This window comes from Lagenorhynchus albirostris, chromosome 2, assembly GCF_949774975.1.
Source record: "Lagenorhynchus albirostris chromosome 2, mLagAlb1.1, whole genome shotgun sequence".
NCBI lineage: Eukaryota > Metazoa > Chordata > Mammalia > Artiodactyla > Delphinidae > Lagenorhynchus > Lagenorhynchus albirostris.
The window spans coordinates 143,783,317-143,810,525 of NC_083096.1; the positions used below are offsets into that span (position 1 = coordinate 143,783,317).

The window sequence follows — 27,209 nt, forward strand, 5'->3', positions numbered from 1 at the left end:
TTTATGCTTCTATCTTTAAAGAAATTACTTCTTTCAAATTGATGCCAAATTTGCATATCAGTATCTGGGTCGCTCATTTCAGGAAATGGCAACCACAAAAAACTCCCGCTGTCACAAACATGTTTCAAAAAACGTTCCTTCATGACACCAAAAAAAACTCTCTTATCATCTTATCCCGCTGGAAAAGGCAAATACAATTCCCATAAATTCTAAACAAGTTATTCTTAACACTGTATTTATCATAAGGATATAAGAGAAAGAGTGTAGAAAGTCAAAGATATTTGACTTTTTTTTTGACCCCCCCTAGAAGGGGGCTAGGGAACATGGAAGGAGATTTTGAAATAAAAACTCATACTTCTAAAAGAATTTGCTTATGAAACTGAAATAAGCACACTGTCCTATAGCATTTATGAAGGAAACCAAGAGTGAAATATAAACTATTTACTTGCTTCAAAGACTCAGAAAAACATCTAGACTTAGCTTGGATTTTTTAAGAGACTACCCTTGTGACAATTCTTTGGAAGAAACGGGTGTGTAAATTTACAAAACTGAATTCAAATTCATTAATTCACTCAACAGTTAAGTGCTTATGTGCCAGAAATTGCACTAAGCAAGGGGGACATAGTCCCTGTTCTCAAGGGCTTACAGTCTTCACTCACTCCAGTTACTAAGCATCTACTATGAGCCAGATGCTGCGTATACAACGAACAGGAAACACAGGGTCCCTACCTGCATACAGCTTATACTGGAGAAGGAGGGAAATGCCTCAAGAATGAGACACACATCTAACTAAACAAGGATAACATTCAAGTGTTAAATGGGCTGCTTATGAAAGTGTGGACACTTCCTTCAGGGGGGACACAAAGAAGGAAGTAATGGATTCAGGGTGAGAGGGAGGGGAATGTAGGGACTTCAGATACAGTTGAGTCCTCAAAGAGGATTACGCTGTTCACCTGCTGACCTTGGGGGAAGGGCTCCAGAGGGGGCAAATGGAGCTAAGGCAGAGATGTGTAAACAGGCTGTTGTATTTGACAGGCCTGGAATATGAATGTGAAAGAGAAATCATGGAGACTTCTCTATGCCACAATTAAAAGACTGGACTTTATTGGCATATATGAAAGGCCCCTGAAGGGTTTTATCCAGAAAACCAGCATATGTGATCAGGTTTTTCTGGTGTGGTGAGACACTGATTTACATAGGAATGAGAAAAGAATAACACTAGATAATGATGTCACCACATGAAACAACAAAGGAGACTGCCCAGTTTGAAAATTAAACCCCATTCATGAAAAAAATTAAGCCACAACTATCCAAGCCCTTCTGGGGAAAAAGTTTTTAATCAGCATCATTTAAAATTGAAAAGGTAGAGGAAAGGTTTATATATATTACGGATTATAACAGCTGCATATCTATTTTGAGTTTTCTAAAGCAGTCTTTAGCTCTTTATTAATTGTGTAAAGATATCTGGAGCTGCTGACTGCTGTACAAAAAGCAGTGAAGCTATTTAGAAGACAAGTCTTTGATACAAAGGGAGAACCACGAGTAACATAAGCTATTTCTCAGGTAAGGTTTGAAGGTTTCCAAAGTTCAAGATAAGCAAGTTCTCTTAAGTCAGCGTGTTTAAAAGGTGTGTCATAGGGGTGGAGCAAAAGGAGGGATTAAAAATTAATATAAACATATATAAAAACAAGTAACTCGATGTTGCTAGAACCAAAATCACTACTTGGAAATCTCCCAAGCAGAGGGAGAAATGAACGCCTACCAGATCCAATGAATACAGACAGACAGGAGGGAGGAGAGGATGATCACACTTGAAAGTATAAACGGGGGGGGGGGGAGGGGGTAACGACCTATCCAGAACCCAAAATCCAGCTGGCGATGCGATGAGGAAATCACCTCCAAACCTCACAGTTCAGGCATAAAGGCAGGAAAATATCACTTCCAAACTCCACCATCTAACCACCAGCCACAGGCCAAGGGGATATCACACATACTCGAATCCCAGAACTCAAGGACAAGTACCATCACCACGCAGTGCTTGAGGGGAGGTGAAGGATTCCCCCTATCCTGAGGGTGGGGAGCAATCACCCTCACATCCAGCCCTAAGGGGGTCAGTGCTCCTCAGGCTAGGGGCAGTGACAGCCCCGAAGATCCCACAATCTCAGCCAGAGCTGCCTCTACTCCTCGCACCCCCGTTGCCCAACACACACCCTCCCCTACCTGATATGGCGGCGGCGGCTCCTGATCCGGCTCCGTCCCCTCGCCAAAACTAGCCCGGTCGGACTGAGACTCGTGAAGCAGGGAGATGTCATCCGAAGTGGGGGACTTCAGGCAGTTCCCCATCTTCCGGGGCTGGGGTGTGTGATCTAGGGGAGGAAGAAAGCAGTAGCGGGGTCGTTCGCACGCTCCGCCGTCAGCCTCGGTCAGCGAGGTGGGGTCGGGCGGCAGGCCGGGGCTCAGGCGGCGACGGCTAACCCGCCCCCCGGCGCCGCCGAAGAGCCGCTCATGCCAGCCCCCGGGGTTGGGGGCTTAAGGCTGGGCCGCGGGTTCCCTGGGGTCGCGGCGGTAGCCTCCTACGAGGCGGCGGCGGCGGCGGCGGCGGCGGCGGTGGGGGGGGGGGGCGGGGAGACGAAACACTTCCCCACCCCGCCCCCCCGCGGGGCGGCGGCGGCCACGGAGCTGCTGGGCCTAATCCAGGTCAGGAGGGGGGGGCGCGGCCGTCGAGGCTCCCTCAGCTGCTGCCTCAGCTGCTGCTGCCCCCGCCGACGCCGGAGCTGCAACCGCGGGCCTCATCCTACTCCGCCTGAAAGCGGCGGCGACGGCCAGAACGAGGCCAGCTGCGTCCCTGCGTCACGCCGCCGTGCGTGCTCTGGTCCCGCCCCCGGCGCTGGGAGGCGTGGGCGGCTCTCAGCTGCGCGTCCCCCGCCACCCCGCCTCTCTCGCCTTCTCCAGTCCTAAGCAGCTGTTCCTGGGCCTGCGTCAGTTTCTGCTTCTCTGACAGTCTGAGACGTGACTCCGAAACCAATCCTGCGTCTCCCGTGCCTCCCCAGACGCACTGCGCCCACCTCGCTTGTCTCAGCTCTTACCTGTGCGCTGTTTTGACAGTCTTCTCACCACCTTCAGCCAAGGGATCTATTTTTAAACCCGTGTATGAATGGATCACTCCCATGATTAAAATGTTAAAAGGTTTACCATTTATCCCTTCAGAATAGAGTCCAAACTCACTAATGAACCTTCCCTACTTCCCCAGTCACTTCCTAAACCTCCTACATCACAGCCAGAAAGATTCTTCTACCAATTGTTCTATTTCTTTCCATTCCCACCACCATAGTACAAGTTACCATCACTTCTCTACTGTAATACATTGAACTCTTTCCCCTGCATTCACCATTGCTCCCATTCAATCCACTATTTGTACAGTTGAGTTACCTTTTTTAAATGTAAATATGATCATGTCATTCCCCTAGGGGGAATTTAAGCCTTTTAAAACCTTCAATGGCTTCCCAATGCTGTTATGACTAAGTATTAATTGTTAAATTGTTTACAAATCTGGCTACCTCTCCTATCTCATTAGCAGCATTGTTCCCTGAATATTCTAAACTCTAGGATGTCTAAATAAAGTAGTTTCAGTTATCTAGAGGACTATTCCCTTTGGCTGAGGCCTTTACCCATATTTTTTCTCTGACAGAAACTCACTTCTTCCCACTCCTGACCTTATACCTCCCATTAAGCTAAACTTTATCCCCACTTGTCTTCCTGGACTCAACTTTGGTGCCACTGGGAAGCCTCTCCTAACCCTCCAGTCTGGGTTAGTTGCCTCCTCTGTGCTCTCAGTCCCTGAGCTTCTCTCTGTCACAGGCTGATCAAGCTGAATCATCTGTACCTCCTCTGTGCAAGGCCTGGCACATTGCCTAAGGCAGTGTAGGCTTTATTCTTGGTTGAATGAACAAAGAGCTCAAGAAGCAATGTATGTAAAGGAAGGAAAGAAAGATGAGAATGCTCCTAATAGTCATTCATTCAACAAGAGACTAAAATTGGGTCTTGACTCCATTTCTTTCATTCATCATTTACTGATTTTTTTATTTTTTCTCTAGACCCTATGCTAGGCACTAGGGAAACCTGGCTAGTTCCTGATGGAGCCCAGAATCCAGCTGGGAAGACAAGTAAACAGATGAGTTCTTCTGTCACCCACTACCAAAGGTTTTTAGAGGGCACAGAAGGGAGTGATTAGACCATTGGGTAAGGATCAGAAAGGATTCTTGGAAGCAGAACAGTGTCAAACTGGCATGGGCCTAAGTGCTCTAACTTTGGAGTCCCTATTCTATAAAATCACATATTTTATTTAAATGCACTCATATCTCATATTAAATATAACCAGTTTGCTATTTACCCTCTTTTCCAAGACTTGCCTTCCTTCCTATTAATGGCTCCCACCTAAATAGGTGTATCCCTAATGCCATGTTTTTTATCAGAATCTTTCACACATCCCCAAGAATCATTACTTAATTCTCTGGCTTGGACAAATAAAATTATTTGGGAGGAAATTTTCAGGCATTTGCCTCTTTTCTCCTATTGCCATTTTCCTTGTCCCCTCTGAACTATTGCGACAACTTCTTAATGAAGCCCTTGCCTCTGCACCATCAATTCATTCTCCACACTACTACCATGAAAAATGTAATCAGAGAGCATTCATAGACTTGTGGTTCAGAAATTTAGCATGGCACTAAGGCCTTGAACCATTTGGTCCCATCCTAATCTCCCATATGACTCTGACTCAAACCAGGCATCCTATATTCCAGCCATATCACACTACTTACCATGCCCTCAGTTTTCACTGTGCTTTTCCACTTCTGATCTTTTGCCATGCTGTTCCCTTCTGTTGAAATCCAACTATCTTTAAGACCCTCCTTAAATACTACCTTCTTCATGTAGCTGACCTCTATTTCACTTAGTTGGAATATATATAACTATGTAAAATAAACGGGATCTATTATTGTATTATATTGTGTATATCTATATAACATGTGAATATTTTAACATAATTCATATATATAAACAGATATGTATGTATATGTGTGTGTGTGTATATATATATATATATATATATATATATATATATAAAATCATAACTTCCATTTATTAGCCTGAGCCTTGAAAGGTTAATGTTGACATTCCTGTTTTATAGGAATAGAAACATGGCTATTCAGGGGTAAAGCCAAGATTTGAATTATATACCAGTTGCATTTATTAGGTTGTGGGAGGGAACTACAACTTTTTTTCAGCCTGATATTCCTTTCTCAGTGTATAAAAACAAGAAAATGGGGGAAGACTTACCTTGAATGCCTTTAGCATCTACATGTATCTTTGTAAGGAAGTAGTTATTCAATGATCTTTCTTCCTAATCCAGATCTAGAAAAGAACCCTTGGGAAGTGTCCTGTAGACCAGAGAGTGTGATCTAATCACAAAACATAATTTTAAATAAAAAAAGTAACCAAGACTATTGAAGTGACAAAGACTCTCCTAGACCCAACTCTAGTCAAGCTCCTCTAAGCCCTCAAGGCCTTAACCTTGGGTTCTGTGCTTAGCCCACTTATTCCAGTTTTAGCAAGATTCTAGCTGAGTTACTTTAGCCAGAATCCCCCTCCCTCAGTATCTGACCACCTTGGCCTGCCTTCAGCAGAAATCCTATCGATGGGTTTAGCCAGAATTCCCTTTTAACTCTGATGTTTCCTTTTTGTAATTTTCCATCCACTTTCTCCCACCCTAGTCCTTGCCCATAAATCCCCACTTATCCTTTTTGTATAATACAGAGTGAAGTCCAGTTCTATACTGAGGTTTCTCTTCCCCTTTTGCAATAGGTCCTGAATAAAATTTGCTTTCACTGCTTTAACTTGTCTGGTTCTGGTTTTCTCTGACAGCAGGAGATGTAATGCAGAAGCCGATATGAAAATCTAGTACCCTCTGTTGAGCCAGATTTTTAAAAATAGTCTTTATCTTTTTAGACCAGTTTTAGGTTCACTTCAAAATTGAGCAGAAGGTACAGAGATTTACCATATACCCCTGCCCCTGTACATGCATAGCCTCTCCCATTATCAACACCCTGCACCAGAGTGGTACATTTGTTACATTGATAAGCTATCACACAAAATCCTTGCTTAAGTTAGAGTTCACTCTTGGTGTTGTACATTCTATGGGTTTAGACAAATGTATAACGATGTGTATCTACCATTATAGTGTCATACAGAATAGTTACACTGCCCTAAAAATCTTCTGTGCTCAGCCTATTCATTCTTCCCTTGCTCCTAACCCCTGGCAACCACTTATTTCTTAACAGATTCCATAGTTTTACCTTTTCCAAAATGTCATATATTTAGAATCATACAGCATGTAGTCTTTTCACATTGGCTTCTTTCACTTAAATGAAAACTAAGGTTCCTCTGTTTCTATCCATGGCTTGATAACTAATTTCTTTTTAGCACTGAATAATATTCCACTCTCTAGATGTCCCACAGTTGATTTATTCATTTATCTACTGAAGGACGTTTTAGTTGCTTCCAAGTTTTGGCAATTATGAATAAAGCTGCTATAAATATCTACGTATAGGGTTTTTCCCAATTTTTTTATTGTAGTAAAATACACTTAACATAAAACTTACCACCTTAACCATTTTTAAGTGTACAGTTCAGTATTTAATACGTTCATAATATTTTGCAGCCATTACCACCGTTCGTCTCCAGAATGCTTTTCATCTTGTAAAACCAAAACTACCCATTAAACAATAACTATCCTTTTTCCCCTCCCCTCAGCTCCTGGTAATCATCATCCTACTTTCTGTCTCTATGATTTTTACCACTCGAAGTATCTTATATAAGTATAATCATACAGCATTTGTCCTTCTGTGACTGGCTTATTTCATTTAGCATAATGTCTTCAAGGTTCATCCATGGTATAGTATATTGCAGAATTTCCTTCCTTTTTAAGGCTGACTGCTGTAATATTCCATTATATGTATATACCACATTTTGCTTATCCATTCATTCATTGATGGACACTTGGGTGGCTTCCACATTTTAGCTACTATCATGCTGCTATGAACATGGATGTACAAATATCTCTTCAAGACCCTAATTTCAATTCTTTGATTATATACCCAGAGTGGAATTGCTGTATTATATGGTAATTCTATGTTTAATTTTTTGAGGAACTGTCATACTGTTTTTTCACGGTAGCTGTACCATTTTACATTCCCTCAAACAGTATGTTTGCAGGCTTTTATGTGAGCATAAGTTTCAACTAATTTGGATAGTACCAAGGAACACAATTGCTGGATTGTATGGTAAAAGTGTGCTTAGTTTTGTAAGAAACTACTAAACTGTCTTCCAAAGTGGCTGTACCATTTTGCATCCCCACCAGCTATGAATGAGTGTTCCTGTAGCTCCATAGTCTCACCAGCTTTTGATGTTGTCAGTGTTTGGGTTTTGGCTATTCTAATAGGTCCATAGTAGTATCTCATTGTTATTTGATTTCCATTTCCCTTAAATTTTCCTTTCATATGCTTATTTGCCATCTGTATATTTTAATTGGTGAGGTGTCTGTTGAGGTTTTGGCCTATTTTTTAAAAGAGTTGTTTATTTTCTTGTTGTTGAGTTGTAAGAGTTCTTTATATATTTTAGAGGACAGTCCATTATCAGATATGTCTTTTGCAAATATTTCTTCTCAGTCTGAAGCTTGTATTTTCATTCTTTTGAAAGCATCTTCCGCCCAGCAGAAATTTTTAATTTTAATGAAGTCCAGCTTATCAATTCTTTCTTTCATGGATTGTATCTAAAATATCATCACCAAACCCAAAATAATCTAGATTTTTCTCCTATGTTATCTTTTAGGAGTTTTATATATTTGTATTTTACATTTAGATGTGATCCATTTTGAGTTAATTTTTGTGAAGTGTGTAAGGCCTGTGTCTAGATCCATTTTTTCACATGTGGGTGTCCAGTTGTTCTAGTACTATTTGTTGAAAAGATTATCTTTTCTCCACTGTATTGCCTTTGCTCCTTTGTTAAAGATCAGTTGAGTATATTTATGTGGGACTATCTGGGCTTTTATTATGTTCCATTAATCTGTTTGTCTATTCTTTCACCAATAACATACTGTCTTCATTACTGCAACTTTATAGTAAGTCTTGAAGTTGGGTAGCATCAATCCTCCAACTTGTTCTTCTTTTTCAATAATCTATTGGCTATTCTGGGTCTTTTTGCCTCTCCATATAAACGTTAGAATCAGTTTGTTGATAACCTCTAAATAACTTGCTGGGATTTTCATTGGGATTGCATTGAATCTATAGATCAAGTTGGGAAAAACTGACATCTTGACAATATTGAGTCTTCCTATCCATGAATATGGACTATCTCTCCATTCACTTAGTTCTTCTTAGATTTCATTAATCAAAATTTTGTAGTTTTTCTCATATAGTTCTTATACATATTTTATTAGGTATGTATCTAAGTATTTCATTTTGAGGAGTGCTAATGTTAAGTGATAGTGTGTTTTTAATTTCAAATTCCACTTGTTCATTGCTGGTTATATAGGAAAGCAGTCGACTTTTGTATGTTAACACTGTATGTTAACACCTCCAATCTTACTATAATCACTTATTAGTTCCAGGAGGGTTTTTTGGTTGATTCTTTTGAATTTTCTATAGAGATAATCATGTCTTCTATTAACAAAATCAGTTTGATTTCCTCCTTCTCAATCTGTATAATTTTGATTTCCTTTTCTTTTTTTTTAACTTTTTATTTTATATTGGAGTATAGCTGATTAACAATGTTGTGATAGTTTCAGGTGCACAGCAAAGGGACTCAGCCATACATATATGTGTGTCCATTCTCCCCTAATTATTTTTTTTCTTGTCTTATTGTATTAACTAGGACTTCCAGGACAATGCTAAAAAGCAGTGGTGAGAGGGTACATTCTTTCCTTGTTCTTTATCTCAGTGGAAAATCTTCTCACTAATGTTGGAATCTCACCATTCAGTATAATGCTACTGAAGGCTTTTTTGTAGATATTCTTTATGCCATTGAGGAAGTTCCCCTCTAGTCCTAGTTTACTGGGAGTATTTATCATGTATGGGTGTTGGATTTTGTCAAATGCTTTTCCTACATCTATTAATATAATCATGTGATTTTTCTTCTTGAGACTGTTAAGATTGTGATGTAATGGATTATATTAATTGATTTTCAAATGTTGAACAAGCCTCGCATACCTGGGGTAAATGTCACTTGGTATATAATTCTTTTTATACATTGTTAGAGTCTATTTACTAATATTTTGTTGAGGACGTTTTACATCTATGCTCATGAGAGAGACTAGTCAGTTTTCTTTTCTTGTAATGTCTTTCTCTGGATTTGATAATTATAGTAATGCTGGCCTCATAGAATGAGTTAGAAACTATACCTGCTGCTCTATCTTCTAAAAAACACTGAGAGAATTGGCACAGTTTCTTACTTAAATGTTTATTTTATTTTATTTTTTCAAATTTATTTATTTATTTTTATTTTTGCCTGCATTGGGTCTTTGTTGCTGCTCATGGGCCCTCTCTAGTTGCAGTGAGCAGGGGCTACTCTTGGTTGCAGTGCGTGGGCCTCTCATTGTGGTGGCTTCTCTTGTTGCAGAGCACAGGCTCTAGGCGTGCAGGCTTCAGTAGTTGTGGCGTGTGGGCTCAGTAGTTGTGGCTCACGGGGTCTAGAGCGCAGGCTCAGTAGTTGTGGCACACGGGCTTAGTTGCTCCGCGGCATGTGGGATCGTCCCAGAGCAGGGCTCGAACCCCTGTTCCCTCCATTGGCAGGCAGATTCTTAACCACTGCACCACCAGGGAAGCCTCTTAACCATTTTTAAGTGTACAGTTCAGTGGTTTTAAATACCTTCACAATGTTGTACAGCCATCACCACCATCCATTCCCATACCTCTTTTCATCTTGTAAAACTGAAACTTAATAGGTGTAGTGATACCTATTAAAAAAAATAACTCTCCAGTTATCACTGTGCACAAGCATTCCAATTTCTCCACATCCTTGTCAACACTTGTTGTTTTCTGTTTTTTTGATAGAAGCCATCCTAACTAGTGTGAGGTCATATCACATTATAGGTTTTTTTTAATATTTATTTTTATTTATTTATTTGGTTGCACCGGACCTTAGTTGCAGCTTGCTGGCAACTTGTTTTTATATTCGCTTTTTCTTTTTTTTTTTGAATTTTATTTTTTTATACAGCAGGTTCTTATTAGTTACCTATTTTATACATATTAGTGTATATATGTCAATCACAACCTCCCAATTCATCCCACAACCCCTCACCACCACCCCCGGCTGGCTTCTTTAACTGCGGCACCTGGGCTCCTTAGTTGCGGCTTGCAGGCTCCTTAGCTGCAGTTCGCCAGCTCCTTAGTTGTGGCATGCGTGTGGGATCTAGTTCCCTGACCAGGGATTGAACCCAGCCCCCCTGCATTGGGAGCATAGAGTCTTAATCCCTGTGCCACCAAGGAGATCCCCACATTATAGTTTTGATTTACATTTTCCTAATGATCAGCAATGCTGAGCATCTTTGTGTGTGCTTCTTGGCTATTTGTATATCTTCTTTGGAGAAATGTCTATTCAAGTACTTTGCCCATTTTTGAATCAGGTTGCTTTTTTATTGTTGAGTTTAAGAAGTTCTCTATATATTCTATATATTAATGCCTTATCAGATAAATGATTTGCAGATATTTTCTCCCATTCTGTTGTTTTCCTTTTTACTCTGTTTTGTGCCTTTTGATGCACAAAATTTTAAATTTTTCATAAAGTACAATTTGTCTGATTTTTCTTTTGTTATTTATGTTCTTAATTCATAGCTAAGAAATCATTTCCAAGTTCAACGTTGTGAAGCTTTTCTCCTATGTTTTCTTCTAAGAGTTTTATTCTTTTAGGTTTCACATTTAGGTCCATGATCCATTTGGAATTTTTTTATATTATGTTAGCTAAAATCCAACTTCATTATTTTGCATATGTATATCAATTTTCCCCAGAATTATTTGTTGAAAAGACTGTTCTTTCCCCATTGAATGATCTAGGGACTCTTGTCAAAAATCATTTGACCATATATGTGATAGTTTATTTCTGGGCTCTCTATTCTAGTCCATTGGTCTATATGTCTGTATTTATTTATGTATTTATGACATTTATGTCATAAATTTATGACAGTACCACACTGTTTTGGTTACTGTAGCTTTTTAGTAAGTTTTGAAATCAAGAAGTGTGAATCCTCCAGTTTTGTTCTTCTTTTTCAAGATTGTTTTGACTATTTGTGGTCTCTTGAGATGTCATGTGAATTTTAATATGCTTTTTATCTATTTTTACAAAAAAAAAGTAGTTGGTATTTTGGTAGGGATTACATTGAATCTGTAAATTGCTTTGGGTAATATTGACATTTAAACAATATTAAATCTTACATTCCATAAATACGAGATGTGTTTCCATTTATTTATGTCTTATTAATTTCTTTCAGCAATATTTTATAGTTTTCATTATACTTAACCTCCTTGGTTAACTCTTAAGTAATTTACTCTTTTTGATGAGGATTTTGTTTGTAACTTCCTTTTGTAAGAAGGATTTGTTTGTAAGAGGATTTTGTTTGTAACTTCCTTTTCAAATTTTTCATTCTTAGTATGTAGAAATGCAACTAATTTTTGTGTTGACTTCGTATCCTGTTTTTTTGCTGAATTAATTAATTAGTTCTAACAGGTTTTTTGGGGGGGCGGGAATCTTTAGGATTTTCTACATATAAGATTATACCATCTGCAAATAGAGATACTTTTACTGCATTCTTTCTAATTTGGATGCTTCTATTTATTTTTCCTTGCCTAATTGCTCTGGCTACCACTTCCAGTACTATGTTGAATAGAAGTGGTGAAAGTGGGCATCCATCCTTACCTTGTTCCTGATCTTAGATGAAAAGCTTTCAGTTTTTCACCATTGAATATGATGTTAGCTGTGGGTTTTCATACACAGCTTTTGTTATATTGGGGTCATTTCCTTATATTCTTAAGTTTGAGTGTTCTTTATCTTGAAAGGGTGTTGAATTTGACAAATGCTTTTTCTGTGCCACTTGATATGATCATGTGGGTTTCTCCCCCTTCATTCTGTTAATGTGATGTATTGTATTGATTGATTTTCATATAATGAAACATCCTTGCATTCCAGGAATAAATTGCACCTGGTCATGGTGTATAATCCTTTTAATATGTTGCTGAATTTGCTTTGCCAGTGTTTTGTTGAGGATTTTTGCATCAATGTTCGTAAGGGATATTGATCTTTAGTTTTCTAATAGTATCTTTGTCTGGCTCTGGTATCAGGGTAATGCTGGCCTCACAGAATGAGTTAAGAAGTGTTCCCTCCTCTTCAACTTTTTGCAAAAGTTTGGGAAGGATTGGTGTTTGTTCTTTTTAAAATGTTTGGTAGAATTCACCAATGAAGGCATTAGGAAGGGAGTTTTCCTTTGTAGGGAGATTTTTTGGTTGTGAATTCAATCTCTTTACTCGTTATACGTCTATTCAGGTTTTCTGTTTCTTTGTGATTTAGTCTTGGGTTATTTTTCTAGTAATTTGACCATTTCATCTTGGTAATCCAATTTGTTGCTATATACTTGTTGATAGTAATCTCTTAAAATCCTTGTTATTTCTGTAGATTCTGTAGTTATGTTCCCACTTTCATTTCTGATTTTAGTAATTCGAGTCTTTTCTCTTCCTTTTTGGTCTCTCTAGCTAGAGGTTTGTCAATTTTGTTGATTTTTTTGAAGAAGCAACTTTTTGTTTCATTGATTTTTTTCCCATTGTTTGTATATTCTGTTTCATTTATCTCTGCTTTATCTTTATTATTTCCTTTTTTTCTGCTAGCTTTGGGTTTAATTTGTTCTTCTTTTTCTAGTTCCTTAAGTTGTACAGTTAAATTGTTGATTTGAGATCTTTTTTTTTTCATGTGTTTATAGCTATAAATTTTCCCCTTAAAACTGATTTCACTGAGCCCTATAAGTTTTGGTATGTGTGTTTTGTCAACTATTGTTGTAGAGCGTACTATTTTTTTTAATAAGCTGTTTCTCTTTCCATTGTTGATTATGAATTTACAAAATATACAAAACCAAAAGAAAAAGAAAATACTCATCCTCAAATCCATTGTGGCTCTAACCCAAGTCTGTGCACAAAATCCAACCAATGCACTGTTTTCTTAGAAAACAACTGATGCTGAGACAAGTGAAAGAGAGGGCTGTGAGAGGGCAAGTCATCTTATTGAATCCACCCAGGAAAGCACGTGGTGGGGATTCAGAGGTGGCTGACAGGGCAAGGGAGCTGGAGGCCTCACACTGACAAGGTTCCAGGTGGAGGCCAGGAGCAAGCTAATTCCCAGAGGAGTGCAAGTAGTGTGACTGTCAGGCCCAGCACACTGGGCTTCAGCTGATAGAAAGCTGGTCTCACTGAAGTGTTTTACAGTTTCCGGAATGAGCTGTAGACCACCATCAATGGCCTCACCTATGCAAGCTGAAACTTTCACTGGATGTCAGTATGAATTTGCCATCACTGAACCTAGCAGACCCATAATGCAAACTTGGGTATTCACAGAAGATTGCAGAGTCTTACTTGAGAAAGGACTCAGAATGTAAAGCTTGTGTGAGAGGAGGAGTGGACATGATGTGTACTCTGGAACTCAAATCCAACTGGATTGAGCCTTCTCAGTGCAGTAGGATACACAATACCCCTTTTGCCATCTCCTCACCCCATAAGGAAGAATGAACTTGACTGGGATGATTTCATAAGTGCAGCTGATCCTACATCAGAGTTGTGTGTGCATGAGGAGGACCCACAATAGGAGGGTAGAGGTATTCTCTAGGATAACCAGCTTTAGGTTCTCAGGCATAAAGGGTAATACCAGAAAGGGGCTTGGGATACAGGGCAAATCTCAAAAAGTGAAGGCAACTTGGTCTCCTCTTAAGCAGTCCAAGGTAAGGAATGTGTCCAGTCTCTCTCCTCCCCAGACTGGAGGAAAATATGTACATCAATGTGCACCAGTGATCAGAAAACCCACAGGAACTCAGGCAGGTGGGCCGTGAGGGGGCCAGCTCATCAGCTGGGGAAAGGGGAAAATGGGCCTCACAGAAGCCATAAAAGTGTGAAAGGAGCAAGGCTACAGTACATAGGGGTGTGTGTGGATGGGGCGGGCAGGTGATTCCCTAGGGCAGGAGGGGCCATTGACACTCGGGTGGTAGAAGGCACAGTTGTTCTCATAGCATCAGTTGCTATGAGAACATCATGATATGTCAACAAACAAGGCAGTTTGACATGTCTCCTCCATGGCTGTGGCCTCCATCAGGCCCTTGGTGACCCCCTTCTCCATGGCCAGAGCCATCATAGGCACGGTACTTACGAGGGGGTGGCCTTCGATGGTCATGGCCTCAGTGACCAGGGACATAATGAGGCCGGTGGCCATGGGGCCCCCCATAACCAGGGCCTTCATGGGGCTGATGTCCATCACAAGCACCCATTCCTCCACCAGGGCCTTCATGGAGACCATGCCCACTGCCTCCAACCATGCCCCCACCAGGGCCCCCTTGTCCATTTGGGGGTCCTCCTCCAGAGCAACCTCCTCTGGTCCCTCAGAATGGAAGAGGAGGAAGAGGTTCATTTCCTCCTTGGCCACCACGGCCTCTATGGGATGGTCCAGGACCTGGTCCTGATACCCCCAGCGTCAGGCCACCCTGAATGGGGAAAACTGGGTCATTCTAGAAGGGATTGCACTGCCCCCAGGGAGGGGGTGGGGGACCCAGGAGACGTGGACCACTGGCCCACCAGGGCACCCAGGGCCTACATGGGGACCTGGCATTGGTCCCCTAGGTCCAGGGGGGAAGTGCTGTATGCCCTTGGGGGCTCCCGGGGCCTCCCGGTAGAAAACCATTGGCTATCAGATCAGGGCCTAAGAGTCTGTGTGGCACTGGCATCTGCTTGACCTTGTCTGGATAGTCTGTTTGTTTCAGCAGCTCCTCTGCGGGATGACTGTTAGGGCTACCCACAATGGAGGGAGGATCTCTTGCACATCGATGCCTCCTCTTCCAGAACGCAGGGGGCTCTTCCTGGCACCCACGTTTTCCATAAGATCGTCCAAAACAGAAGGCAACTTGGAAACACTTACCCCATCGGGTGAACCACAGCCCAACCAACCTAATAGGCTCCAGGGTCTCAACATATGGGGCTTTATCCATGGAACATTCCTCATCTAGGGGGATGAATAGGGCTCAGGATCAGGATTGTGAGGACTTTCCTTGCTCAGGAAGAGCTCCTGAAGGATCCCCTTCTCCTGCTCAGCCTGGATGTACTGATCCTGGCTACTGCTTCCAGGGGTGATGAGAGGCGAGAGCAGCACCAGGAGCTGGGGGCACACCCAGGGCACATTCTCCTCCATGCTGTCGTGGCTCAGACGCCGGGCTACCTCAAATGCGTGTCGGCCTGACAGTATCTCTCACTTAGCTGACTCACCAAAATCCTTGATCTTATTCACATTTACTCGTTCAGTTTCATTCAGTTCAAAATAGAAATACTCTCTGTTTGCCCTCCTCAGGTCACGTCACAGTCTTCCTCTTCCTGCCCTTCCGGGTCAGCTGGCTAGGATCTCCACTGGCTTTGCATCCCAAGTTCCTGGTTCCAAAGAGGCGGTATCCATGAGTTCTGGGACTTCAACAGTGGGGACTGGGGTCCCTGGACGTTCTGTGTCCATAGCCGCAGAAGGAGGTGCTGGCTCTGGGGAAGAAGGTTTGCTGTGCTTGGTTCTGTGCTTGTTTTCCATTCAAATGGGCTTGACTTGGCAGCTGTGGGTGACAGTACCTTCTTCTTCTTAATTTTGTTGCCTGGAACAGGTGCTGAATTTAGTGCATCCAAAAAGCCCAGGCCCTCCATAGGCTATGGTGGGATGATCTTCACTTTGATCTCTTTGGTGGCATTGGGTGTCGTGTTGAGTGGCTTGTATTTCTTCTCTGCAGGGGGTGTAGCATCTCCTGGGGCAGCTGTGGAACTCTGACACTTGAGGGAGATGGGTTTAAGGTTGTACTTGTCAGAAACCACCACTGCACTGGCATTCTTCTTTACAGGCACTGAAGACGGGGTCTCTAGCTCTAGACTAGTGGAAAGGAATGTGACGTGACTGGGCACCACGGTTCAGAGAGACCTGGGCTTCTCCCTCTTTTCCTCTGGGGCCTCCTCAGTCTGAGGCTCAGCCTTCACCTCAGTCAAAGGTCACTCAGGAGGGGTGGTTCAACTCTTTTCCTCTTCTTTCCATTTCTTCTTATCTTTCTCAGCAGGCTGGGTACTGCTCTGGGAGTGGATGACAGTCTTTCAGTCGCTGATAAGGACTGAGGCCAATTTCCAGAGCTCTTCATCCTTACTTGACTTGCTCAGTTGCTTCACCAGTTTGGCTGTGCTGTGCTGCTTGAGATGGCCAACAGTGAGTGGTAGATGCTGCAGCGTCAGCAGAATTTGCTGCTAGAGGGGAATGTTGCTTGTTGTCTTTGAATACGTCAGCCAATTGTTAAGGAACTTGTAACTACCAACATCAGTAAACTTGACCAATATTTCTAGTTGAACAGGTCTGCAGGAGAGTGTTCAAGTAAATACATCGACTTACTGTCTTTCGTGCTTCCTTTATCATACTGAAGATCTTCGAAATCCCATCCACACTCTTGGCTTCCCTATCTCAGTTAAGGAAGCTATCCAGCTTCCTTAAGCTTAAGGAGGCTCTTTGGGGTCTACGGGACCTGAACCCATGATCAAGGTTTTATCGGACTTGGGGTGGAGGGGGTTAAAATTTGGGGGAAAAAAATAAAACAACCAACCAGAACCCAAAACTCAATTATTTGGGGGGCCTCATTGGATCAAAAATTCTTTTTTAAAAAAACTAAGGCCAGCTCAGTATTCATCCCCCACCGCCACCAACTCCATTTAGGGAGGGGGGTTGTAGAAAAAAAGTTCTGAGTGGATTCAAAAAAGTAAATGCTGGATGAGTGAATTTGGGTGTGTTTGGGAAGGGAGGGTTGTTAATTATTTTTGAAGCTACGTGGTGATGGTCCTTCAGCCACAGATTTCAAGTCCCAGGCAGAGTGGGCTGGTGGGGTGGGCAAGGTAGGTGGCAAGAGGCAGAAGACACAAGTGCTTGGGCTTGTGGCTACTGTTTTCCCTCCTCTGACACCCTCAGGTTCCTTTCAAGGTCTTCGATGTTGCTGCGGTTTGTTTCTTTTTTCCTCATGGCCGTCCTGTCTTTCTCTGAGAAAATTCAAACCTCTAAAAGAACCCCAGAATCGAGCCTTCTATTTCTCCCTTCAATTCCATCAGAAGGAAAAGAGAAAAATGGGAGGGGGGGGAAATAGGGGTGCCAGCCCTTTAAATCCCCAGGAATTTAGCTATATGGGTAGGAGCTTGCAACAGGGTGGGATGTGCAGCAACAACTGCCTGCCTCTTTGTCTGCACCTCGTTGATCAGAAGCAAGTCTTCCCCTGGAAGTTGTAAGCAAGCCTTCAATAGACTCTGGAATTCCAAACAGTTACATGAGGCAGATTCTGCTAGTGAAGTTGTTGTCTAGGTGGGGAGATAGCATCCTGGTGCTTTCTACTTTGCCGTCTTCCCAGAATCCTCTCTTGCTAACTTTTGTCCTCTGAAGCATGAATTGTGGTGACTACAATCTTTACAGTAAAACCAGGAGCTAAAACTGCCAGTAGTCCTCTTCTGGAGTTTCATTCTAAAGGAAAATTTTAAATAAAAAATAAATACATAGGGCTTCCCTGGTGGCGTAGTGGATAAGAATCCACCTCCCAATGCAGAGGACACGGGTTCGAGCCCTGGCCCGGGAAGATCCCACATGCCGCGGAGCAACTAAGCCCGTGTGCCACAACTACTGAGCCTGCACTCCTAGAGCCCATGAGCCACAACTACTGAGCCCTCATGCCACAACTACTGAAGCCCGCGCACCTAGAGCCGGTGCTCTACAAGAGAAGCCACTGCAATGAGAAGCCCGTGCACTGCAACAAAGAGTAATCCCCGCTCACCACAGCTAGAGAAAGCCTGAGCAGCAATGAAGACCCAACGCAGCCAAGAATATAAATAAATAAATAAATAAATATATTCTATATATATATTTCACTGGTAGATAATCTCAAAAACAATAATCTAAATGTTTGATCATAGGGAAATATTAAGTAATTGTGTATTTACTCCAAGAGGTATTTTCTAAAATGGTCACTCTCTACATTACTTCTGTTCCATTGCCTTACTTTAATTTACTTTATAGCACTTGACATTTGCCTTGTTTGTTGTATGTGTCTCTCACTGGCATTAAGTCCTCAGGGTAAGAGCTTTGGCATATTCATTACTGAATCCTTGTCATCTAAAATAGAACCTGGCAAATTATAAGAATTAAGTAAATATTTGTTGGGTATATGCATGAAGGAAACATGAAATTTTGGGGGGACATACTATTTAGTAAAAAGTGCAGAAAATAAAATGAAATGTATTCTTCCATTAAAACAATAAAAAATGACACACATTGACAGAGTTTGGAATTTAGGAACTTGGAGACAATTGTCACCAAGGTTAAGTGGAGAAATGAAAATAGTTTATACGATAGGAGACAGGATTGTCGGCAATGTTTTCTCCCCCTCTTTCTCTTTATTCCTGGTATTAGTGTTTCAAAATAGTCTGTACACTGAAGACAAACAGCTTTTTTAAAAAGTCATTTTCCTGAGGCAGATGAAAGTATGGATAGAATATTATGCTTACCAAACTTATTCCTGACAAATTGGGCTCTATATTCCAGGTAGGAAGGAACGGTCCCTGGAGCTTTCAGAGAGAGGATAATAAAGACAAAGAAGGAGAATGATTTGCTTACTGTTTGAACAGTAAGTCACAGAATATAATTAAAGGATGTGGGGAGCAGGGGACAGAAACTAGTTTCTCTGGTCTGTTTCCACAGGCTCTATTCTGCATTTAACAATAGAACACCAATAACTAGCCAAAGCCAGAACATAGGGTCACACATTCTGTACATGTCACAAAGGTGCTAGAGGCAGGAAACAAGTGGCAGCTGATATTCAGACCCTGCTCTACTCTCCAAGCCACTGAAACCTGGTGTGAGCCTGTATCTGCCCAGAGAATGTACATTTTTCTAATTTTCACACAGGCATTGCAGGGGACAGGTATTGAAATGGGTCTTTGACTTAGCATGTTGGAGTCTGTTGCCGAGTAAAATACCTCTTTGTTGAACCACATCAATCTCCACTCCACTAAGGACTAATGTCAGGCTTAATGTGTAGCCTTCAAATAACCATATGAAAAGGCAGGATGAATATTTATGACACACAGTCTGTTACCCAGACTTGAACACATGTTGGAAAACCGAAGTTTATATGCTGGATGTAAATATAGAACATTAAATGACCTTATCTTCCTCTGAGCCTATTGCCATGATTTAATGAAGAAACAGGGTGGGAGGGTTGCAAATAGAAACAAAGAAGGAAAAGCTTTGGAGTCACAACTCTTAGAATCAATAGGAAAAGCATTAGGTTGAAATGAAGTCTCCAATCACCTTCTCCCTATACCTCTCTGACTACCTCAGGAAAAAAACATTAAAATAATTTCAGGCTTGTACCCCTCACATTCTCCACATCAGTCATGTGAACTCCTCAATGTTTCCCAAACATACCACGCTCTCTCACCCCGCCTCTTCTTGGCCCATGCCTAGAAAGTCTTTCACTGTCTTCTCTTCTCAGCAAATTCTCTTCAACTTTTAAATCTCAGCTCTAAGGTCATTTCTCTAGCAAGCCTTCCCGATATTCCCTCTTTCCCATTGTAGATATTCCCTCCATCTTCGGTGTTCCCCCAGCATTTGGCGTAACTTTCTATTAGTATCTAGCATTATCTGTGAACACATCTACTAACCTCATTAGACTGTGGGCTATCCTAGAATAGAAGATAATGTTTATATCCTGCTCAGCATCTAACATGGTACCTAACAGACAGCGGCATTTCAGAAATGTTTCTTGCATCATGAATGAATGAAAGAATGAATGAGTGCTATGACCCATGCATGCATCTGAAGGCAGAAGATCTGGGTTCAACTCTTTGTTTTACTGCTAACTTTCTTTATGTGGCAGATTAAATATGGCCACAAATTCTTTGATGCTCCTTCTATTAAGAGATGATGTCCATATACTTTCCCCTTGAATCTGAGCAGAGTCTGTAACTGCTTTAGCTAATAAATAAAATATGACAGAAATGACATTGCCAGTTTCCAAGCCCAGGACTTAAAAAACTGGAAGCTTCCATTTCCTATCTCTTGGAACACTGCCTCTTGGATCCCTTGGGTGTCACGTAAGATGTTTGACATCCCTTCTGGACACACTTCATGAACAGGCTTTGAGACTACATGCAGAAGAGAAGGGCCTGACTGAGCCCAGCCTTCAAGAGAGGGACAAAGAGAAGGCCTTCAAGAGAAGGCTGAATCTAGCCTTGCAGTTGTCCTTGCCAATGTCTCAGTCATGTGAGTGAAGCTATCTTGGATCCTTCAGACCAGCCCAACTGCCAGCTGAATATCAACTGACCCCAGTTCACTTCATGTGGAGCTGAAGAGCTGGTCATTCGAGGCTTACCTCAAATATTGACACACAAAATCGAGACATATAATGATTTTTTTTTAAAGCTACTAAGTTTGGGGGTGGTTTGTTAGGCAACAACTGATAACCACAACAGAAGTTGATAACTGGGAATTGGGCACTTCTATAACCCAAACCCCCAAACATGTGACATTGGCTTTGAGACCGGGCAATGTGTGGGGACTTGAAGGGCCTTGAGGCGTCTGTCAGTGAAAGCTAGAAAGACTTGGAGGAGGTGTTGGTGATCACTTTCAAAACAGTAAAGGAATTGTTACTGGAAGCTAGACAAAGGTTTGGCAGCAAGGTTACTTGTGGTAACACGGAAAATAGAAAGGTACCTAATGAATTTGAGGATCTGTTTGGCGAGTTTCCAGGCAGAAAGTCCAAAGTGTCAGCTGGCTTTTTCTAGCTATTTATAATGAAATATGAGAAGAGAGAGGTAAACTAAAAGAGGACCTAGGATAGTATTTCCAGACAGCACAAGAATCTCAATGGAAAAAAATGGCCTTATAATAAAGATCAGCTCTAAGGTGTTGCTAGCAAAATGAGATCACAGGGTAAAGACAAGTCGAGGATGCAACTGTAAAATCCTTTGTTAAGACCTCAGAAAGATTTTTTTAATTGAGGTAACATTGGTTGATAACAGTCATGTGTATAACATTATATTTAGACTTGTATATACACTACAGCATACTTACCACCAAAAGTTTAGTTTCAATTCACCACATACAGTTGATCCCCTTTACTCATTTTACCCTCCCCCCATACCTCTTCCCCTCTGGAAACCACTACTTTGTTCTCTGTATCTATGTGCTTGTTTTTATTTTACTTTTTAAAAATATTCCACATATGAATGAAATCATAAGTTGTTTGTCTTTCTCTCTGACTTATTTCACTTAGCCTAATACCCTCAACGTCCATACATGTTGTGGCAAATGGCAAGATTTCATCTTTTTTATGACTAAGTAGTATTCCACTGGTGTGTGTGTGTGTGTGTGTGTGTGTGTGTGTGTGTGTGTATATATGTATACCACATCTTCTTTATCCATTCTTCTGTTGATGGGCACTTAGGTTGTTTCCATATCTTAGCTATCATACATAATGCTGTAATGAACATAGGGGTACGTGTATCTTTTCTAATTAGTGTTTTCATATTCTTTGGATAAATACCCAGTAGTAGAATAGCTGGATCATATCATAGTTATATCCTTAATTTTTTGAGGAAGCTCAATACTGTTTTCCATATGGCTGTACCAGTTTACATTCCACCAGCAGTGTAGGTCAGAAAGATTTAAGGCAGTGTCTCATAGATGCTTTCAAAATTATTCCTAGTGGAAAAAAATTCTTTCTGCGGAACTTAATGCTGTGCCTCATGGACCCTCTATGTTAAACAACAGGATTTCTAAGAGTGTTAAGGGTGTTTTTCCACAACAGGTTCACAGGGGGCCCAAGGTCAAGAAAGGCTACCTGAAAGATTTGTGAGTGTGTTTTTTTGGATAATGGCGTAGAGCATAATTTGATACACAGGAAACCCCCCCCCCAATTTTAAAAGAATTACGTTAGCTTGGCCTGAAGCTCACAGAGACAGTACGAAATGAAAAGAGGTCTTTGGACTCCCAGTCTACTATGGGCAGAGAGCAGGCTGAGAAAACTACTGAACTATAAAAATGGGCTATTTCTTATGGGAAAAGAATGGTGACTCAGAGGGCAGAACCAAAAGTCACAGAGACTCATTCCCAGGGAGCAGAACTAGGCCTTAATTAAAGCACTGGCATCATGTGTTTGGCTAGATTTCAGAATTTCTAAGCACCAGTGACTCCTCTGTGCTTCCATTCCTTCTACCCACCACCACCACCCCACCCTCTTTTGAACAAGAGTGTCTACAGCAGTTACCTTATGCCTGTCTCACCATTGTAGTTGGGTATATATGGGGAAGATAACTTTTCTCTTTTGTTCAGAGATTTTCAATGGAAAGGAACAGTGCTCAAGAAACTATACCCTAGGAACTACATCTGAGGAAACTCATCCACATCTGGAACTTATTCAGATGATGAGATCATGGACCTTGATCCTGAGCGTAACACCGTAATAGGTTGAGTTTGGAGGGGTAGGTCCTTTGAGGAAGTGAATGTATTTTGCTGTGGGAAGAATGTAAACAATTTGTGGCCAGAGGGCAGATGGTGACAGATTAAAGATGGCTGTAAATTGTTGGATCCTTCTCCCATTGACAATGTCTCCTCCTCTGGAGTCTGGATGGGCTCTATGATTGTTTTGACCAATAGAATACTGCAGAGGTGACACTGTACTAGTTTCCAAGCCCAGGTCTTAAGAGACTGGTAACTTCCACTTCCTGTCTCCTGGGAACATTTTCTCTTTGAGCCCTGAGATACCATATACTCTGCTGGAGATATCACACTGAGACACTCTGGAAGGAGAGAGGGGGCCAAATGAAGCCAAGGCTCAAGACGTTGGGTGAAGCCAAACGAATACCATGGAGAGATTTCATTTGACTCCATGTGGAGCAGAAGAAGCAACTAGCCTAGCCTTGACTAAATTCCTGACTCATAAAATTGTGAGAAATAATATAATGGTTGTTGATCTAAGCTGCTGAACTTTGGGGTACTTTGTTACACAACAGTAGATAACTGAGATCTCCATGACCTTGGGTCAGTCTCTTCTCTCTAGAACTACTTCTTCAACTTGGGCAGCGTTGGGCTAGGTTAGGTGAACCATAAGGCTCTTAATAGCTCTGATTTTCAGTTCCCATGCAGTTGAAGGCAGGTGAGCTACACCAGATGACATTTGGACAGCTGTTGAATAACCAGCGGGACATAGAACATATATTATTAGGTATTCAATAAATATTTTAATGAGTTTTGAAGGATGAAGAAGAACTGGGTAAGTAGAAGTGAAAGGAGGGACGTTTCAGGCAGAATGAACAGCATGTACAAAAATGCAAAAACCTGGACAGCTTAGGAAACTGAAAGCATTTCAGAATTGTTGAAGTAGCAAGTACAAGGGAGAATGGGGTAGATGAAGCTGGAAAGATAGAAAAGGGCCAGATGATGGAGGGACTTGTGTGCCTGGCCAAGTGTTTTAGGCTTTTCTACAGACCCAGGGAGACCTCTGAAGGAAAAGTATCACTGAATCCTCAGTCAGATAAATGATGTTTTTCTTCTTTTTATACATATAGAAACTGAGGTTTTGTCACTTGCTGAAGATCACATTATTAATAGGTGGTTGACCCAGGATGTGAATCCATGTCTAACAGCTTTGAAACGATACTTTTAAAGACTTCAGAAGTTAATATAACTTTATTTTAAAAATTATTTTGAACATATTCTACATGACTGAAATTGTATAAAGTAGAAGAAATGTGAAAGTAAATGTCACAACCAATATGAATTACTTATGATTAATTTTCCTTGTGGGAAATAGAAGGAATGATTAATTTTCCTTGGAGAAGTGAATAAAGCTTCCTAGAAAAGAGGACATTTGTTTATTCATTATTCGTTTATTATTATTTTAAACCAGAGCTAACATTCACTGAGCTCAAACCATGTACCTGCCATTGTTCTAAGCATTTTACACATGTTATTGATATCTCACAACAATCCTGTGAAACAGGTACTGTTATTTTCTACTTTTATTTCTAAAGCAAAGAGAGCTTAGGTAACATGTTCAAGTCACACATTTAGTAATCCTGGGTTGGATCCTGGTGAGTCAGACATCATGTTTTAGCCATAAGTGGGGACATTTAAACTGGACCTTAAGACAGGGAGATTTGTGGACCAAAGGGCATTTAAGAGAGAAAAACAAATGCAAATACTTGATGGTATGAAAGTTCACTGTGTTCTAAGAATAGGATTTCAGGGAAGTTTAGGGACATTTAGAGAAAGAACATTGTGTGTGTGTGTGTGTGTGTGTGTGTGGTAGGAAGTGGAGAGAAAGGGTTACAGAAGAATGATAGAAGAGGGTGCTAGAAATGTATTGGGTTGCCCAAAAAGTTCCTTTGGTTTTAAAATAAAAGACACATTTTTCATTTTCACCAAGATCTTTATTGAACAACATATTCACCATTTTGTTCCACTACCTTCTGCCATTTTTCAGGCAACTTCATAATTCCATCTTCCCAAAACTTGTTATCTTTTTGAGCAAAGAACTGTTCCAGGTGCCTTTTACAGTTTCCAGGGAATTGAAATTTTTTTCATTAAGAAAATTTTGTAAAGACCGAAATAAATGGAAATCTGAAGGTGCAATGTCTGGTGAATACAGTGGATGAATCAGAACTTCCCAGCCAAGCTGTAACAGTTTTTGCCTGGTCATCAAAGAAACACGTAGGCTTGCATTATCCTGATGGAAGATTATGCGTTTTCTGTTGACTAATTCCGGACACTTTTCGTCGAGCGCTGCTTTCAGTTAGTCTAATTGGGAGCAGTACTTGTTGGAATTAATTGTTTGGTTTTCCAGAAGGAGTTCATAGAGGACTCCCTTCCAATCCCACCATATATACAACATCACCTTCTTTGGATGAAGACCAGCCTTTGGTGTGGTTGGGGGGTGGTTCATTTTGCTTGCCCCATGATCTCTTCCATTCCATATTATTGTACAATATCCACTTTTCATTATCCGTCACAATTTGTTTTAAAAATGGAATATTTTTATTACATTTAAGTAGAGAATCGCATGCGGAAATACGGTCAAGAAGGTTTTTTTCGCTTAACTTACGTGGAACCCAAACCTCAAAGTGCTTAACGTAACCAAGCTGGTGCAAATTATTTTCACTGCTTAATTTGGATATTTTGAGTATGTCGGCTATCTCCCGCGTGGTATAATGTTGATTGTTCTCAACTAATGTCTCGATTTGATCACTATCAACTTCGACTGGTCTACATGACTGTGGAGCATCGTCCAGCGAGAAATCTCCAGCATGAAACTTTGCAAACCACTTTTGACACGTTCAATAAGTCACAGCACCTTCTCCATACACTGCATAAATCTTTTTTTGCGTTTCAGTTGTGTTTTTACCTTTCTTGAAATAGTAAAGCATAAAATGCTGAAATGTTGCTTTTCTCCCTCCAGCTTCAATATTTAAATGGCTACACAAAAATTCACCAATTTTGATAAGTTTTTTCAAAATGCATGCTGATATGACAGATGTCACAATACTATCTAACAAAATTGTTTAGAATGAAGTTAAAGACAAGTAAGTGTTACTAGAGCCATCTTATGGAAAAAACCGAATGAAACTTTTGGCCAACCCAGTAGTTTGTGGCCAGATAAGAAGGCCTGGATGCTAGACAAAAGAGTTTGGACATGATCTTGTAGGCTATGCAGAGGCATTGAAGTTGCTTTTCTTCTTTTTTTTTTTTTTAATAAATTTTATTTATTTATTTTTGGCTGAGTTGGATCTTCGTTGCTGTATGTGGCTTTCTCTAGTTGCGGTGAGCAGGGGCTACTCTTCGTTATGGTGTGTGGGCTTCTCACTGCAGTGGCCTCTCTTGTTGCGGAGCATGGGCTCGAGGCATGTGAGCTTCAGTAGTTGTGGCACATGGGCTCAGCAGTTGTGGCTCGTGGGCTCTAGAGCGTAGGCCCAGCAGTTGTGGTGCATGGGCTTAGTTGCTCTGCAAAATGCAGGATCTTCCTGGACCAGAGCTGGAACCCGTGTCCCCTGCACTGGCAGGCAGATTCTTAACTACGGCGCCACCAGGGAAGCCCTCTTTTGTTCTTTTTTAATCAAAGGAATGCCATGATTATGTCTGTGTTTTAGAAGGCGTAATCTGATGGCAAGGAAAAATGGACTGAATGGAAGAGGCTGGAGGCATACAGAAGGGAGTCAGGACTCAGTTGCAATGTCTGATATCAAGGCCTGAACTAGGATGATGGTAACGAGGATGGAGGAAAGGGAACCGAGGAACATGTGGACTATTGCTTATTTTCATAGCTGATGTCTATTTCCCTTTGGGCATAATATTTTGAAAGATGATTAAATGCTGCTGGTTTTGCTTGGAGAGAGTATTTGGAAAGTCAGGAACTCTGCTTACAACTCAGTGGTCTTCCACACAGGGCAAATCAGACACATTGAGACCATAAGAGGATACACATACCAAAAAAGTTCAGACACTTTAGTGTTTTCCTGGCCTTCCCATTTGTGAAACTATTCCATCTATAGCTGTGTGCCTTGTTTCTACCTCAAAGACAGGATGCCAGCTGCATTTTAATAACAGGTACCTTTCTGAGATTTGAAAATGTCCACAGAAGGCCACAAAACTTGACCTGATCCAAATAAAACTAAACAAAAGCTGAGGCAAGCTCACATTCTGCATGTCTTACCTTCTAGCCTTAACAAACATGACAAAGGAAACTTGCTGACACCTCCAACCCTTTTCACATGAATTCCATTTGCCTGGAAAGCTCCCCCTTCCATTATCCTCCTCTGTGAAGCAGTTCAGATCCACCTCTCCCAAGGCAAAGCTAGATATGCACTGCTTTCTGCTAGTGC

At 41.2% G+C, this 27,209-nt stretch overlaps 1 protein-coding gene and 1 pseudogene across 1 annotated transcript in view; both read right to left on the reverse strand.

The window, feature by feature from the left end:
- The window catches only part of RNF11 (ring finger protein 11), a 38,823-nt gene extending 36,193 nt beyond the window's left edge, over window positions 1-2,630 (reverse strand). Inside the window, exon 1 of the mRNA XM_060140107.1 lies at window positions 2,221-2,630. Coding sequence (XP_059996090.1) covers window positions 2,221-2,343 — 123 coding nt within the window. The 5' untranslated portion in view covers window positions 2,344-2,630. The remainder of the gene's footprint in view (window positions 1-2,220) is intronic.
- Window positions 2,631-14,205: 11,575 nt separating this feature from the next.
- LOC132515548 (serine/threonine-protein phosphatase 1 regulatory subunit 10-like) lies at window positions 14,206-16,832 on the reverse strand (annotated as a pseudogene).
- Window positions 16,833-27,209: the final 10,377 nt, after the last annotated feature.